This window comes from Bubalus bubalis, chromosome 16 (genome assembly GCF_019923935.1).
Source record: "Bubalus bubalis isolate 160015118507 breed Murrah chromosome 16, NDDB_SH_1, whole genome shotgun sequence".
Classification (NCBI taxonomy): domain Eukaryota; kingdom Metazoa; phylum Chordata; class Mammalia; order Artiodactyla; family Bovidae; genus Bubalus; species Bubalus bubalis.
The window spans coordinates 32,240,092-32,255,088 of record NC_059172.1 but is presented as its reverse complement, the minus strand read 5'-3'; the positions used below and the strand labels follow the sequence as shown (position 1 = coordinate 32,255,088).

The 14,997-nt window shown below is 45.2% G+C and overlaps 1 protein-coding gene across 1 annotated transcript in view; it reads right to left on the bottom strand.

Moving 5' to 3' along the window:
- Positions 1–12,586, bottom strand: part of FCHSD2 (FCH and double SH3 domains 2) — a 238,764-nt gene extending 226,178 nt beyond the window's left edge. Inside the window, exons 1-2 of the mRNA XM_006064686.4 lie at positions 11,806–12,586; positions 9,951–10,048 (exon numbers count right to left, since the gene is read on the bottom strand). Coding sequence (XP_006064748.1) covers positions 9,951–10,048; positions 11,806–11,826 — 119 coding nt within the window. The 5' untranslated portion in view covers positions 11,827–12,586. The remainder of the gene's footprint in view (positions 1–9,950; positions 10,049–11,805) is intronic.
- Positions 12,587–14,997: the final 2,411 nt, after the last annotated feature.

The window sequence follows — 14,997 nt, the reverse complement described above, 5'->3', positions numbered from 1 at the left end:
GGGCACAGGTTTGGTCCCTGTTTGGGGAACTAAGGGCCCACATGCCTTGGGGTGTGGCTAAAAGTTAAAAACCAAACAACCGTCCGAAGAATTATCATAAATAATATTAGGTGACAGAAGACAATAAGCTTCAAAAACAATTCTGCAGAAGCCGGGAGGACCCCATGCTCGAAGGGTGGCGGCCAAGAGGAGCTACCCCGCGTCCGAGGTCAGGGGGAGCGGCGGAGAGGAGATACCCCACGTCTGAGGTCAGGGGCGGCAACGAGAGGAGTTACCCCTCGTCCGAGGTCAGGGGCAGCGGGCGGGAGGAGCTACCCCACGCCCCTAAGCCCGAGGCCAAGGGCCGCAGCGGGGAGGAACAACCCCACATCCAAGGAGCCGTGGCTGCGAGGGCACAGGAGGGCCTAGAGGAGCTATCCCACATTGAAGGTCAGGAAGGGCTGCGGTGAGGAGATACCCCTCGTCCAAGGTAAGGAGCAATGGCTGCGCTTTGCTGGAGCAGCTGTGAAGAGATACCCCATGCCCAAGGTAAGAGAAACCCAAGTAAGACGGTAGGTGTTGCAAGAGGGCATCAGAGGGCAAACACACTGAAACCATACTCACAGAAAACTAGTCAATCTAATCACACTAGGACCACAGCCTTGTCTAACTCAATGAAACTAAGCCATGCCCATGGGGCAACCCAAGATGGGCTGGTCATGGTGGAGAGATCTGACAGAATGTGGTCCACTGGAGAAGGGAATGGCAAACCATTTCAGGATTCTTGCCTTGAGAACCCCATGAACAGTATGAAAAGGCAAAATGATAGGATACTGAAAGAGAAACTCCCCAGGTCAGTAGGTGCCCAATATGCTACTGGAGATCAGTGGAGACATAACTCCAGAAAAAATGAAGGGATGGAGCCAAAGCAAAAAGAATACCCAGCTGTGGATGTGACTGGTGATACAAGCAAGGTCCGATGCTGTAAAAAGCAATATTGCATAGGAATCTGTAATGTCAGGTCCATGAATCAAGGCAAATTGGAAGTGGTCAAACAAGAAATGGCAAGAGTGAATGTCGACATTCTAGGAATCAACGAACTGAAATGGACTGGAATGGATGAATTTAACTCAGATGACCATTATATCTACTACTGCGGGCAGGAATCCCTCAGAAGAAATGGAGTGGCCATCATGGTCAACAAAAGAGTCCGAAATGCAGTACTTGGATGCAATCTCAAAAACGACAGAATGATCTCTGTTCGTTTCCAAGGCAAACCATTCAATATCACAGTAATCCAAGTCTATGCCCCAACCAGTAACGCTGAAGAAGCTGAAGCTGAACGGTTCTATGAAGACCTACACGACCTTTTAGAACTAACACCCAAAAATGATGTTCTTTTCATGACAGGGGACTGGAATGCAAAAGTAGGAAGTCAAGAAACACCTGGAGTAACAGGCAAATTTGGCCTTGGAATACGGAATGAAGCAGGGCAAAGACTAATAGAGTTTTGCCAAGAAAATGCACTGGTCATAACAAACACCCTCTTCCAACAACACAAGAGAAGACTCTATACATGGACATCACCAGATGGTCAACACCGAAATCAGATTGATTATATTCTTTGCAGCCAAAGATGGAGAAGCTCTATACAGTCAGCAAAAACAAGACCAGGAGCTGACTGTGACTCAGACCATGAACTCCTTATTGCCAAATTCAGACTGAAATTGAAGAAAGTAGGGAAAACCACTAGACCATTCAGGTATGACCTAAATCAAATCCCTTATGATTATACTGTGGAAGTGAGAAATAGATTTAAGGGCCTAGATCTGATAGATAGACTGCCTGATGAACTATGGAATGAGGTTCGTGACATTGTACAGGAGACAGGGATCAAGACCATTCCCGTGGAAAAGAAATGCAAAAAAGCAAAATGGCTGTCTGGGGAGGCCTTACAAATAGGTGTGAAAAGAAGAGAAGTGAAAAGCAAAGGAGAAAAGGAAAGATATAAACATCTGAATGCAGAATTCCAAAGAATAGCAAGAAGACATAAGAAAGCCTTCTTCAGCAATCAATGCAAAGAAATAGAGGAAAACAACAGAATGGGAAAGACTAGGGATCTCTTCAAGAAAATCAGAGATACCAAAGGAACATTTCATGCAAAGATGATAGGACAGAAATGGTAGGGACCTAACAGAAGCAGAAGATATTAAGAAGAGATGGCAAGAATACACAGAAGAACTATACAAAAAAGATCTTCACGACCCAGATAATCACGATGGTGTGATACTGACCTAGAGCCAGACATCCTGGAATGTGAAGTCAAGTGGGCCTTAGAAAGCATCACTACAAACAAAGCTAGTGGAGGTGATGGAATTCCAGCTGAGCTATTCCAAATCCTGAAAGATGATGCTGTGAAAGTGCTGCACTCAATATGCCAGCAAATTTGGAAAACTCAGCAGTGGCCACAGGACTGGAAAAGGTCAGTTTTCATTCCAATCCCAAAGAAAGGCAATGCCAAAGAATGCTCAAACTACCTCACAATTGCACTCATCTCACACGCTAGTACAGTCATGCTCAAAATTCTCCAAGCCAGGCTTCAGCAATATGTGAACCGTGAACTTCCAGATGTTCAAGCTGGTTTTAGAAAAGGCAGAGGAACCAGAGATCAAATTGCCAACATCCACTGGATCATGGAAAAAGCAAGAGAGTTCCAGAAAAAAATCTATTTCTGCTTTATTGACTATGCCAAAGCCTTTGACTGTGTGCATCACAATAAACTGTGGAAAATTCTGAAAGAGATGGGAATACCAGATCATCTGATCTGCCTCCTGAGAAATTTGTATGCAGATCAGGAAGCAACAGTTAGAACTGGACCTGTTGAAAAAACAGACTGGTTCCAAATAGGAAAAGGAGTTCGTCAAGGCTGTATATTGTCACCCTGTTTATTTAACTTATATGCAGAGTACATCATGAGAAACGCTGGACTGGAAGAAACACAAGCTGGAATCAAGATTGCTGGGAGAAATATCAATAACCTCAGATATGCAGATGACACCACCCTTATGGCAGAAAGTGAAGAAGAACTCAAAAGCCTCTTGATGAAAGTGAAAGTGGAGAGTGAAAATGTTGGCTTAAAGCTCAACATTCAGAAAACAAAGATCATGGCATCCAGTCCCACCACTTCATGGGAAGTAGATGGGGAAACAGTGGAAACAGTGTCAGACTTTATTTTTCTGGGCTCCAAAATCACTACAGATGGTGACTGCAGCCATGAAATGAAAAGACGCTTACTCCTTGGAAGGAAAGTTATGACCAACCTAGATAGCATATTGAAAAGCAGAGACATTACTTTGCCCACAAAGGTTCGTCTAGTCAAGGCTATGGTTTTTTTCTGTGGTCATGTATGGATGTGAGAGTTGGACTGTGAAGAAGGCTGAGCGCCGAAGAATTGATGCTTTTGAACTGTGGTGTTGGAGAAGACTCTTGAGAGTCCCTTGGACTGCAAGGAGATCCAATCAGTCCATTCTGAAGGAGATCAGCCCTGGGATTTCTTTGGAAGGAATGATGCTAAAGCTGAAACTCCAGTACTTTGGCCACCTCATGCGAAGAATTGACTCATTGGAAAAGACTCTGATGCTGGGAGGGATTGGGGGCAGGAGGAGAAGGGGATGACAGAGGATGAGATAGCTGGATGGCATCACTGACTCGATGGACATGAGTCTCAGTGAACTCCGGGAGTTGGTGATGGACAGGGAGGCCTGGCGTGCTGCGATTCATGGGGTTGCAAAGAGTCAGACACGACTGAGTGACTGATCTGATCTGACCCTTCTTACTTAACTTATATGCAGAGTACATCATGTGAAATGCCAGGCTGGATGAAACACAAGCTGGAATCAAGACTGCCAGGAGAAATATCAATAACCTGAGATATGCAAATGACACCACCCTTACGGCAAAAAGCGAAGAGGAACTAAAGAGTCTCTTGATGAAGGTGAAAGAGGAGAGTGAAAAAGCTGGCTTGAAACTCAACATTCAAAAAACTAAGATCATGGTATCTGGTCCCATCACTTCATGGCAAATAGATGGGGAAAAATTAGAAAATGACAGACTTTATCTTCTTGGGCTCCAAAATCACTGCAGACAGTAACTGTAACCATGAAATTAAAAGATGCTCCCTCCTTAGAAGGAAAGCTATAGCAAACCTAGACAGTGTATTAAAAAGCAGAGACATTACTTTAATGACAAAGGTCCATCTAGTCAAAGCTATGGTTTTTCCAGTAGTCATGTACTGATGTGAGACTTGGACCATAAAGAAGGCTGAGTGTCAAAGAGTTGATGCTTTTGAACTGTGGTGCTGGAGAAGACTCCTGGGAGTCCCTCGGACTGCAAGGAGATCAAACCAATCAATCCTAAATGAAATCAATCCTGAGTATTTATTGGGAGGACTGATTTTGAAGTTCCAATACTTTGGCCACGTGAGGTAAAGAGCTAACTCATTAGAAAAGATCCTGATGCTGGGAAAGATTGAAGGCAGCAGAAGGGGGAAAAGGATGAGCTGGTTGGATAGCATCACTGACTTGATGGACATGAGTCTGAGCAAGCTCCAGAAGACAGTGAGGCACAGAGAAGCCTGGCATGCTGCAGTCCATGGAGTCCCAAAGAGTCGGAAACAAATGAGCGTATGAACAACAAACAAGACCAGACCACTTCTGTGTGCTAAGCCAATTCAGCCGTATCCGACTCTGTACGACCCTGTACAACTCTGTTCGGGACTGTAGCCCGCCAGGCTCCTCTACCCATGGGATTCTCCAGGCAAGAATACTGGAGTGGGTTGCCATGCCCTCCTCCAGGGGATCCTCCTGACCCAGGGATCAAACCTGAGTCTCTTAGGTCTCCTGCATTGGCTGGTTCTTCACCACTAGGAAACCTTGGGAAGCCAGATTACCTCTAAGTTTCCCTTTTATATATAAAGGTATCTGAGACAATGAAAAAAAAGTCTCAGAGCTCACATCAACAGACTTCAGAATCCAATCCCCAGTGACCCCCATGAACCAACAGTTTAGAGAAGGTAACATATAGCATAGCAATTCCTCACTTGAGGTCACTAGACCTGCAGATGTCTACAGTGAAAAGACAAGTGCTTCTTGAGCCAGTTTAAATTTTTCAGAACATCTGTAAGAAATCATACATACACTTAGCCCTCTCTGAGGTAAAGTTTATGTATCTTTGCCTTTGGTTGTACTCGTGTTACTAGCTTTAAAATACTGACTCAAAGCTGACTCACAGCTCAGTAATATGAACAATAAAAAGTAAGAACACAAATTATTTGTTAAAATGTATTCTGATAGGCAAATGTTTCCAAATATGGGAGCCATTATGAGTTCCTTGGTTAAAAGCTTGGGAAATACAGATACGGAAAAGTAAACAAGTCTAGTGAAGTGAAAGTCACTCAGTCATGTCCGACTCGTTGTGACTCCATGAACTATCCAGTCCATGGAATTCTCCAGGCCAGAATACTGGAGTGGGTAGAGTCCACCTCAATATGATTCACTTCCTCTCAACTGTGCCTTGGTTTCCATTTTCATCTATAAAATCAACAAATACCATAGTATCCACCTGACTAAAATTCTAAGATTTTTAAAATATTATACAACAACCTAAAAATGTCTACTAAGAAGGCAGTTCTTTATATTCTGGGTCCCTTCAAAGAACTTTCTTTATTGACTGGAGTTAGCACATCATTAGAATAAACAAGAAATACATTATACTAATAAACAACACATAGACTGTAGGATTCAGAAACTTACTTATACATGGCCTTAGAAAGCAAAGAGAGAATAAACTAATAATAAACTAAAAAGAAAGTAAAGTGTGCTTGTCTACTGCTGACAGCAAAAGTCAACAGGAAACACTTCAGTATAAAATCTCCCCAAAGCATGGAATGTCCCTGATTAACAACAAATGAGTTATCTTTCCTTCTCATACTTCACTCCCAATACACCAGCTTCCACATGCACCCCTAGAACAAATAAACTGAAGAAGGGGAGGAGAGCAATGGGGAAAAAACACGATACCATAATCGGCCTCCTTTCAAAATTCCACAGGGTGAGAGGGAGTGGGGAACTAACCATGGTTGGTGGTAATAGTGGTTTAGTCACTAAGTTGTGTCTGACTCTCTATGACCCCATGGACTGCAGTCCACCAGGCTCCTCTATCCATGGGATTTCCCCAGGCAAGAATACTGGAGTGGGTTGTCATTTCCTTCTCCAGGGGATCTTCCACACCCAGGGATCAAACACGCAGACCCCCATCCCCTTTAGTAACCAATAAGTTTGTTTTTTAGGTCTGTGAATCTATTTCTGTTTTGTAAATAAGTTCATTTATATAATTTTTTAAGACCCATCTTCATAATTTTTGCTTTTTCCAGAATGTTGTATGCTAAGTCACTTCAGTCGTGTCCGACTCTGTGCGACCCATAGATGGCAGCCCACCAGGCTCTGCCGTCCCTGGGATTCTCCAGGCAAGAACACTGGAGTGGGTTGCCATTTCCTTCTCCAATGTATGAAAGTGAAAAGTGAAAGTGAAGTCGCTCAGTCATGTCCGACTCTTAGTGACCCAATGGACTGCAGCCTACCAGGCTCCTCCGTCCATGGGATTTTCCAGGCAAAAGTACTGGAGTGGGGTGCCATTGCCTTCTCCAAGGGAAGCTATAACCCAGAATAAAATTTTCCTATTTACAGTTTAATGTGTTGTGGACTTTTTTTTTTTTTAACTTTTTTTAAAGTCACAAAAATTTTTTCTCTGTCTACTTCTTTATGTTAAAAATCAAAGTTATCTGAATTTGGGGATAGTAAATTCATAGTAATTTAAACTGAGTATAACACTGGTGGGGGATGCATCAGTGAGAAGGAGAGCTATTTATGGGATTTTAGGGAGGAAGGTGGTGGTGAGAGCCTCAAAAAAGGAAAAGCAGGCAAGATCCTTTACAACAAAATACATATAAAAATCCAAGCTCAGAGATTTCTAATGAATTTTTAAAAGGTCATTCCACTTGCTAAGACAGACCAGAAAAGCCAGACCACCTTCTCCTCAAGCAATAAAAGTTATGACTATTGAGAATAGACAATTTTAAACTTCCAATTCTGCATTACCATTAGGGAGAAAAAAGCAAATCAGAAATCTAAAGTTATGTTTTAGAAGGTAATATAGTATTCTGCTCACAACTATTTAAGAATGAAGGGATTCATCTCATTGATTTAATACAAAGGAGAACACACTCCTTTAAAATATAAAAAATCCCATTAATCCTTGGCGCACCAACAATCACTGTATTTACATATTATACATAAATACTCTGGCTTCCTAGGTGGCTCAGTAGTAAAGAATTCTCCTGCCAATGCAGGAGACTCTGGTTCAATCCCTGGGTCAGGAAGATTCCCTGGAGGACATGGCAATCCACTCTAGTATTCTTACCGGGAAAATCCCATGGACAGAGGAACCTGGTGGGTTACAGTCCATGGGGGTCACAAAGAACATGCACATACACAGATATACTCAACATCAAATAGCCAAAGTACAACTTAAAGTGCCTACATGAGTCAAATTAAAATGACACCACCTATTGTTGTTAGTCACTAAGTTGTGTCCAACTCCTTTGCGACCCCATGGACTGTAGCCCATCAGGCTCCTCTGTGCATGGGATTTCCCAGGCAATAATACTGGAGTGGGTTGTCATTCCCTTCTCCAGGGGATCTTCCTGACCCAGGAACTGAACACGCTTCTCCTGCATTGACAAGCAGATTATTTACCACTGAACCACCCAAGAAGACCCAACACCACCTATAGCTCCCTATAAATAGAGCTTATAAAATGTATCACCTAAAAACTAATAAACTACACTTAAATAATCCACTTAACAGTTACATCCACTTAACAATTCTGCCAGCTTAAACAAAAAGTACAAAGATACAAACCCAAGTAAGGCTTAGCCTATGACTTCAAGGAATTCATATGATGGTGGAAGACAGAAGCATGTGCAAATCAAAATCATTTGAGATCACAGAGAAGAGCAAACTCACAAACTTAAATGGCAACCAGAATTTGCCAGATGAAAACCGGGAGGGTGCAAACAAAGGCATGAATGTAGAGAACACAATTAGATAACCAGAAGTCCTGAGTGGCCAAGCCAGAGGATTAAGAAGGAAGGATAAATGGGCATGAAATGGTAGTAACTAAGCCAGGAAAACGGAGCTTGTAGCTTGCAACTGGGTTGCAAAGGGCTACATATGCTATAACAAAGTGTTTGGTCTTTATTCAGAAGACCACAGAGAACCTCATATATAATAGCGATTAGAAAGTTAACTGACGACAATGTGGAAAACAGATTTAAACGGAGATTGGGAGAAGATTAGAAGATACAAGAACACTAAAGCAATAATTAGGATATTACCACAGCAATGCAAGTGAAATGTAATGAAGTCAGGAATAATACAAACAACTAAACAGTAGCAGCGGGAGCAACAACCTAGACCAACTTGGCAGCAACTGTGTGTCCATCTAGTTGACCATAAGTCAAGGAAGAGGCAACAGGGGAAACAGAGAAAAGAATGCAAACAAGAAGTCTTTAGAATATAATCAAAAGGACAATGACTACTGACTATTCATACCCCACAGAAGAACTTTACTTACAAACTAAGTCTGCCTTCCTAAAACTGCTAAAATATAAAATGCCTTAGTTCACTTAATAGTTGTTACAAACTTAATTTTAACCATATGAAAAATTTCGGGTATCTTGCACAGGAATTATTTACATCTAAAAACATCCCTGTGGCCACAAGAAAGGCAAAGAAACAAATACAGAACTAAAATAGAGTAGTTTTCACCTGAAACTAACACAACATTGTTACTCACCTATACACCAAAGTAAAAATAAAAGTTAAAAAAAAAAGTAGTTTCCAGTCAGAAAACAATGATCTTGGTATATCCAAGTTTGGATGAGTCTAATTAATATGCCTTAGTTAGAAACCCTGAAAAGGTATGTAAATAGTAGAAATATTCATAAACACTACCTAAATTAAATATGGGAGGGGAAAAAAAAGAACTATTAAATAAAAATCTTTGGGCTACGAACAATTCAGCTAACTGAACACATAAATATGACAACATATAGTTGGTATTTTTCATGAAATCAACATGAGGTTTTGTGCAGCACAGGAAAAAATCTGATGAGGCTTACAGACCCAATTTCAGTTTAATAAATACATTAATATAGGGAAATAAGAATGGCAGCTACTCTGTTTCAACATGCAAATCAACCTTTACAAAAATATGTTTGCTGAACTGTCAGTTTGTATTATAGAACTGCTAAAACAGTGGTGTTTCTTTCAATAAACTGAGTCATGATTACCTCCATAAAGAAAGTTACTGACTTTCCCAATGCTGGCAAGATGTCTTATCTTTTAAATTCAAAGTTAGCTGATTGTGGATACTGGTTAAGTTTAACAATAAAATCTGATAAACACATGTCCCACTAAATTTAATGTTCAAACTTATATTTGTCATGTTCTAATAATCACCTGAGGTTGACTGGCTCACCCCCAGATATTAATCATTAACCAGGTGTCAGTTTAAAATTCCAGGTGAAATCGTTAAGGTCAATAAATGCAGAAAGGTCAATTTAGTAGAAGGATTAAATAAGAATTTCCATTTCACTGTTTATATAATTTGATAAATTTGTAAGAACTTTTTATTTTCATAAAAGTATGTGAACGTTATAGGTTTCTCCACTGAAGGAAAAAAGTTTGTATTGTGTTAGTTCCAGTTACAATTTCTAGCTGAGTTAAAGCTCTAACAGCCTTAAAGCAGGAAATCCAAAAGGAAATTCCATCATCAGTTCCTGGGGCTTGGTAACTCAAAGGTTCTTTGAAACAGAGATATAGAAGTTCTCCAACTATTTACTATAACCTTACCTCATATCTTCAAGCAAATCACATTCTGCTTGATGTTTGGCTTGAAGTTTTGTCATCTGTTCAACTTGAATGTTTTTCAGTTCCTGTGTAACTTTCACCTGAAATATACCACATATTTATAAGGGCTTACCGCAACTTTAAAAGATTATTTAAGGAAAATATGTAATACTTGTCAGAATATATAACTGTTACTTGCCTCTCCTCTGAGGACCACAATCCTGTTATTAGCCACCTAATTTTGTTTACTTTTTTTAGCAGATACTTAATTTTAACAACTAGCCAAAATCACCTGAAGCAGAAGCTAAATGAAAGTACATGAGTATAAAAATTACAGATTAAAGAGGTGCAAAATAAACTGCCAGTCGTTTCATTTCATGTACAATACCTATCTAGGTCTTCTTAGAGCTTTAAAAGAGTCTGTCTTCTACTTCTTCCAAACAGGATTCAAATGTATTAACCATAAGGAGAGGTGAGCAGAGCATAGATGGGAGAAGGGGACATAAGAATGCCTAATATCTAATGACTGAAATTTACACATTCATGAAATTATATGCATCCATCAACTACAAAAATTATTCTATAATGGCTAGGAGAAGCACACTCGCAGGATGACGCCCTTGCTGACAGCACATCAAATCACAATCTCTTGTTCACGAAGAAGAAAGCAAAAGTGACCTTCCAGCATAGGCAGTGCTTTTAAGCCACCCCAGCAAGCCGGTTCCCGAGGCATTTCCACTTCAAACAGAACAGTAAATGCAAATTGGCCAGTGCCTCACCCGCCAGGTCAGGATTCAGGTTACAGTGGGCCTGGAACCCTCGCCGCCACCGGAGCAGGGCTACCGGAGGGCTACGTGTGAAAAGAAAAAGACTCACTTGGAGAAACCCAGGTGAGAAACAGAAAAGAAGAGGGAGCAGACACGAGTGAGTTAGGCATTCACCAAATGTTTGCCCACAAGGGGAGGACAGAACAGCCTCCTCCACCCAGCACCCTGAGTAGACAGTAACCATCTGCAAGATTGAAACGACAAGGACACAGCCTCGGTCCCTGGGAAAAAAACTGGGGAAGAGGACACTGAAACAGTTCTGGAAGGGTTGAAGCTGCTGACAAGTCCGGAGCACTCGTCACTCCCACCCCAAGCCCAGATCGCGGCGAACACGCCACGCACCGCCCGGTTCTCGCTCTCCTGGGAAGAGAATCACCACCTTCCTCTCCCCCTTGTCGGAGGGGCGGGGCAGGAACCGGGAAGAGAAAGGCAGAACCGTTCAATGCTTAATTTCTTGTTTTCCCCTGGGGTGGGGTGGCTATTGCGACTTCTTTTCGGTCGCCCGGTGGGGAAAGCGGGCCAAATCTTAAGGCTAGGCTGGTAACAAATGTCCTGTAAATCGGCAAATGCGCGAGGGTGGCAACAAGCGAGAGGGGAGCTCAAACCTGGTGCAGACTGAACAGTCACACAAACACAAGGCTCTGCAAAGCTGCAGGGGCTCCCCCACCTCCCCTCGGTGCAGCCCCGGAGAAAGCACTTTGCAGAGAGCAGCACTGCCATGCGCGCGCTCACACACACACACACACACACACACACACACACACACACACACTCGAAACTCTTGTGAAATGTCTAGGGTTGGGGGGTGGTCTCCTGTGCGTGGAGGGGACAAGCCACGGCCGCCCCTCCGCCGCGAAGGCACCAAACACGCGCGCCCCCCTCCAGGAACCGGCGGCAAGTGAGTGACAAGCCCGAGACGACCGCGTTCACGGCCCCCTGCGCAAAGGGGGAGGGGGCGCCGCGGTGCCCCAGCCGCGTTCCTTGTACGCATCCCCGCCCAAAACCTCAAAGACCCCCAGCTGCATCCTCACCTTCCTCGGCGGCGGCTGCATGATGCTGAAGGGACATCAATCCTCCTCCCACGGCAGCGTAAGTGAGGAGACGAAAAGGAGGGTCGAGAGGAGAGGGCCGCCCCGGGAGCGGGCGTGTGCTTGTGTGTGTGTGTGTGTGTGTGTGTGTGTGTGTGTAAGGAGAGCCTGAGAACGAAGACTCGCCCGGGAAGCTGCAAGGCCGGCGGGTGGCAGAAGAACCCGGGTCGGAGGGTGAGTGTGAAGAGAAGGAGGAGGAGCCCCGGGAAGGCCTGGGCTCTGGCGGCCCGGGGGGTGTGTGAGGCAAGGAGGCGGAGACCGCGAGGGGGCGGGGGCCCGGCTGCGGGGGAGCAGGGTCTCCCAGCCTCTGGAGCAGCAACCCTGTCGTCCCGTCCCCTGCCCTCCGCGCCTCCCCACCCGCCGCCGGCTCCGCAGTTCCTCACACGCGGCCCTCCCACCCCCACTAAGGCAGCCCGACCCTCTCTGCCGGGCCCCGGGAGGTGGTAGGCGGCGCCGCGCTCTGTGCTTCGGTTCCTCCACTCAGGCCGCGGGAATTTCCGGCCCCAACGCGCGGCGCAGCGCCCCACTCCGGCGGCGGAGGGGACAGCTTAGGCCACAGCCGGGCTCGAGGGGCCGGGCCAGGCTTCTGGGAGGGAGCGCGGCCGCGGCTCGGGGCTCCGTATGGCGGCGGGGAACGGAGGGAGCTAACGGATCGGTCGGCGAATGAGAGGGGTAACAACGCTATCGCAGCACGGAAATCCCCCCCGTTCTCTCCGAGAATGGCACGTTCCAAACGCCTCCTGTCTTCCCTCCCCCACAGCGGGAGCCAGCCGGGGGCTTCCCGCGCGCTTTCCCGCCTGCCCGCCGCGGTGCGCGCCTCCGGCGGGGGCGCGCACGTGGGCGGGAGAGGGCTTTGCGCCGACGCACGCGCGTAAGCCGCCGTCTTCTCCTGACGCCCACTCGTGTGTGTGAGTGTGTGTGAGTTACAATGTGGCGGGAGGGGGGTCAGGCAGTACGCCTATTTGTTTGAGGGAGTAGCAGAGTGCCTTTTTTGCTTCATGGTCCTCCAACACCCCTACCCTCTCGTGCAGATGAGCCTGGCGGGCCAAGGCACCTAGGAGCGAGCGTGGACAAGTCCTTTCGCAGCGGCCCCGAATGCCTGGCTTGGGTGAGGGCGAGGGCGAGTTGCCCTGCAAAGGAAAAATCGGTCGTCTGCTACAGGGCGTCCAAGTCCAACCCTATCCCCCATTTCACAGATGGAAGGCCAGAGGAGTGGAGACTTTATGAAGGTTACACAGCAGTGCTAGAATCTCTGGGTAACTAAGTGTTCTCGAGGGTACAGAGAAACAGGTGCAGATGACAATCAAGAGGAAAAGTAAAGGAGGCTCCAGGGGCAGTGGAGGAAGCTCTTGAATGAGAGTCAGGACCTCTAGGTGCCATCCCACTCTGGGTGCCAGTCCACTCTGCCTGCGCCTAGCTATTTGGGTGAGCTCAGGCTTCCTCATCTCCCAACCAGGATGCTCTGGTCTGCTCCCCGGGCTCCGTCTTCCTCCTCTATCCAGACCATCTGGGTGTAGGGATATCAGCCTCCCTTGAAGTCCTTAGAAAAATGAAAAACACCTCTTCCAGAGCCATAGGGATGTGTGGAGGGTGAATTAGAATGCCCCAGTTTATCGGAAGTTGGGGTCTCAAACACCTGTTCTCAGAAGTGGGGTCAGGCAAAAAGGAAAGTGAGTGAAGCCTGGAGAGACCCAAGTAACTTGACCAAATCCTCTTGGCCAGCTATTAGGACGATGGAACAACCTAGATTGTTTACATTGTTAGCCTAGATTCTTGAATAGGAAGTTGATAGAATCAGAGCTATGCTTGAGGCAGATTAACCTGTATAGGAATTGGAAGACTAGGCTTGCTATTTCTGGTTTCCTTGAGGCCATTCATAGTGAACCCTTTATCAGAGTCCTCAATTAGTGTCTGGGAAAGCCTGGGGCAAGGGAATAAGTGGGTGGAGGCCCAGCTCCCTGACCTCTGTGGGCTAGGGTGGAGGTAGCCAGCCTGGGCTCAGTTCTACCAGCAGTTCATTGTGAGGCCTTGACCTAATCAGTTCATCTCTTTCAACCTATATTTCCTCACCTGTAAAATGGGCATCTAAAACTAGCCTCACAGGCTCGTTATATTAAATAAAATTTCTCCTACCACAGGGCCTCTCGTATAGTGCTTAATACAGGCTGGCTGATTCATCATTTATCCAAAAAGTATTTTCTAAAGTCCTGCTTTGTGCCAAGCCTTGGATCAGACACTGGGGACACAAGGGTGAACAAGGAACAATCAGCCTGGGCCTTCACCGTGGCTGAGTTCCAGGCTAACCATTCCATGAATGACACTGGACTAGTGGAGAGGAAGGGGTAACTGCTTGCCCAGATGCAGTGTCCTGCAAACAAAAAGTTACAACTAGCCTGGTCCAGAAATTACCCTCCCTTCACTTCTCTTTATTGGAAGTGAGCACTAGGCATATAAAGGTGCTAGATGTTGGGAAATTTGGGATCTAGTCTCTATCATTGATCTGCTAAGCCTTCTCTAGGCTTTGATCCACAATTGCAGAATAAGATAAGTGAATGAGCCTGGAACCTAGTAAGCTTTTCACAGCTGAAGTCAAACCCTGGGACTTGACTTTATGGATTGAGGAGGGTACCCTCCACCTGATTTGCCCTTATTTTGAAGCCAGGAATGGCACTGACTTTCTGGAATGATTTTCTTTACAGGTGTTGTAAGAAGCTAAGAGGCAACATCAGATGGGCTTACTTGCTAACTGCTTTCTCAAAAATGTGGTTTCTTTTAAAATGTGTTTAATATTTACCAAGTGCCTTTTCCCAACCCCAAACTTTTGTATTACTTTTCCAAACTAATCTTCATTATCATCCTATGAGAGAGTATTGTTTTCTTCATTTTACAAATGAGGAACCAGAGGCTCAGTGAAGATAAGTGACTTGCCCTGAAGTGATGGATTTGGGACCAGAACTCAGTTCTCCTGTTTGCCTCTCTGTGTGCTCAGCCACTCAGTCGTGTCCGACTCCCTGTGACCCTATGGACTGTAGCCAGCCAGGCTCCTCTGTCCGTGGGATTTCCCAGGCAGGAATACTGGAGTGGGTAGCCATTTCCTTCTCCAGATGATCTTCCCAACCCAGGCATCAAACTCCC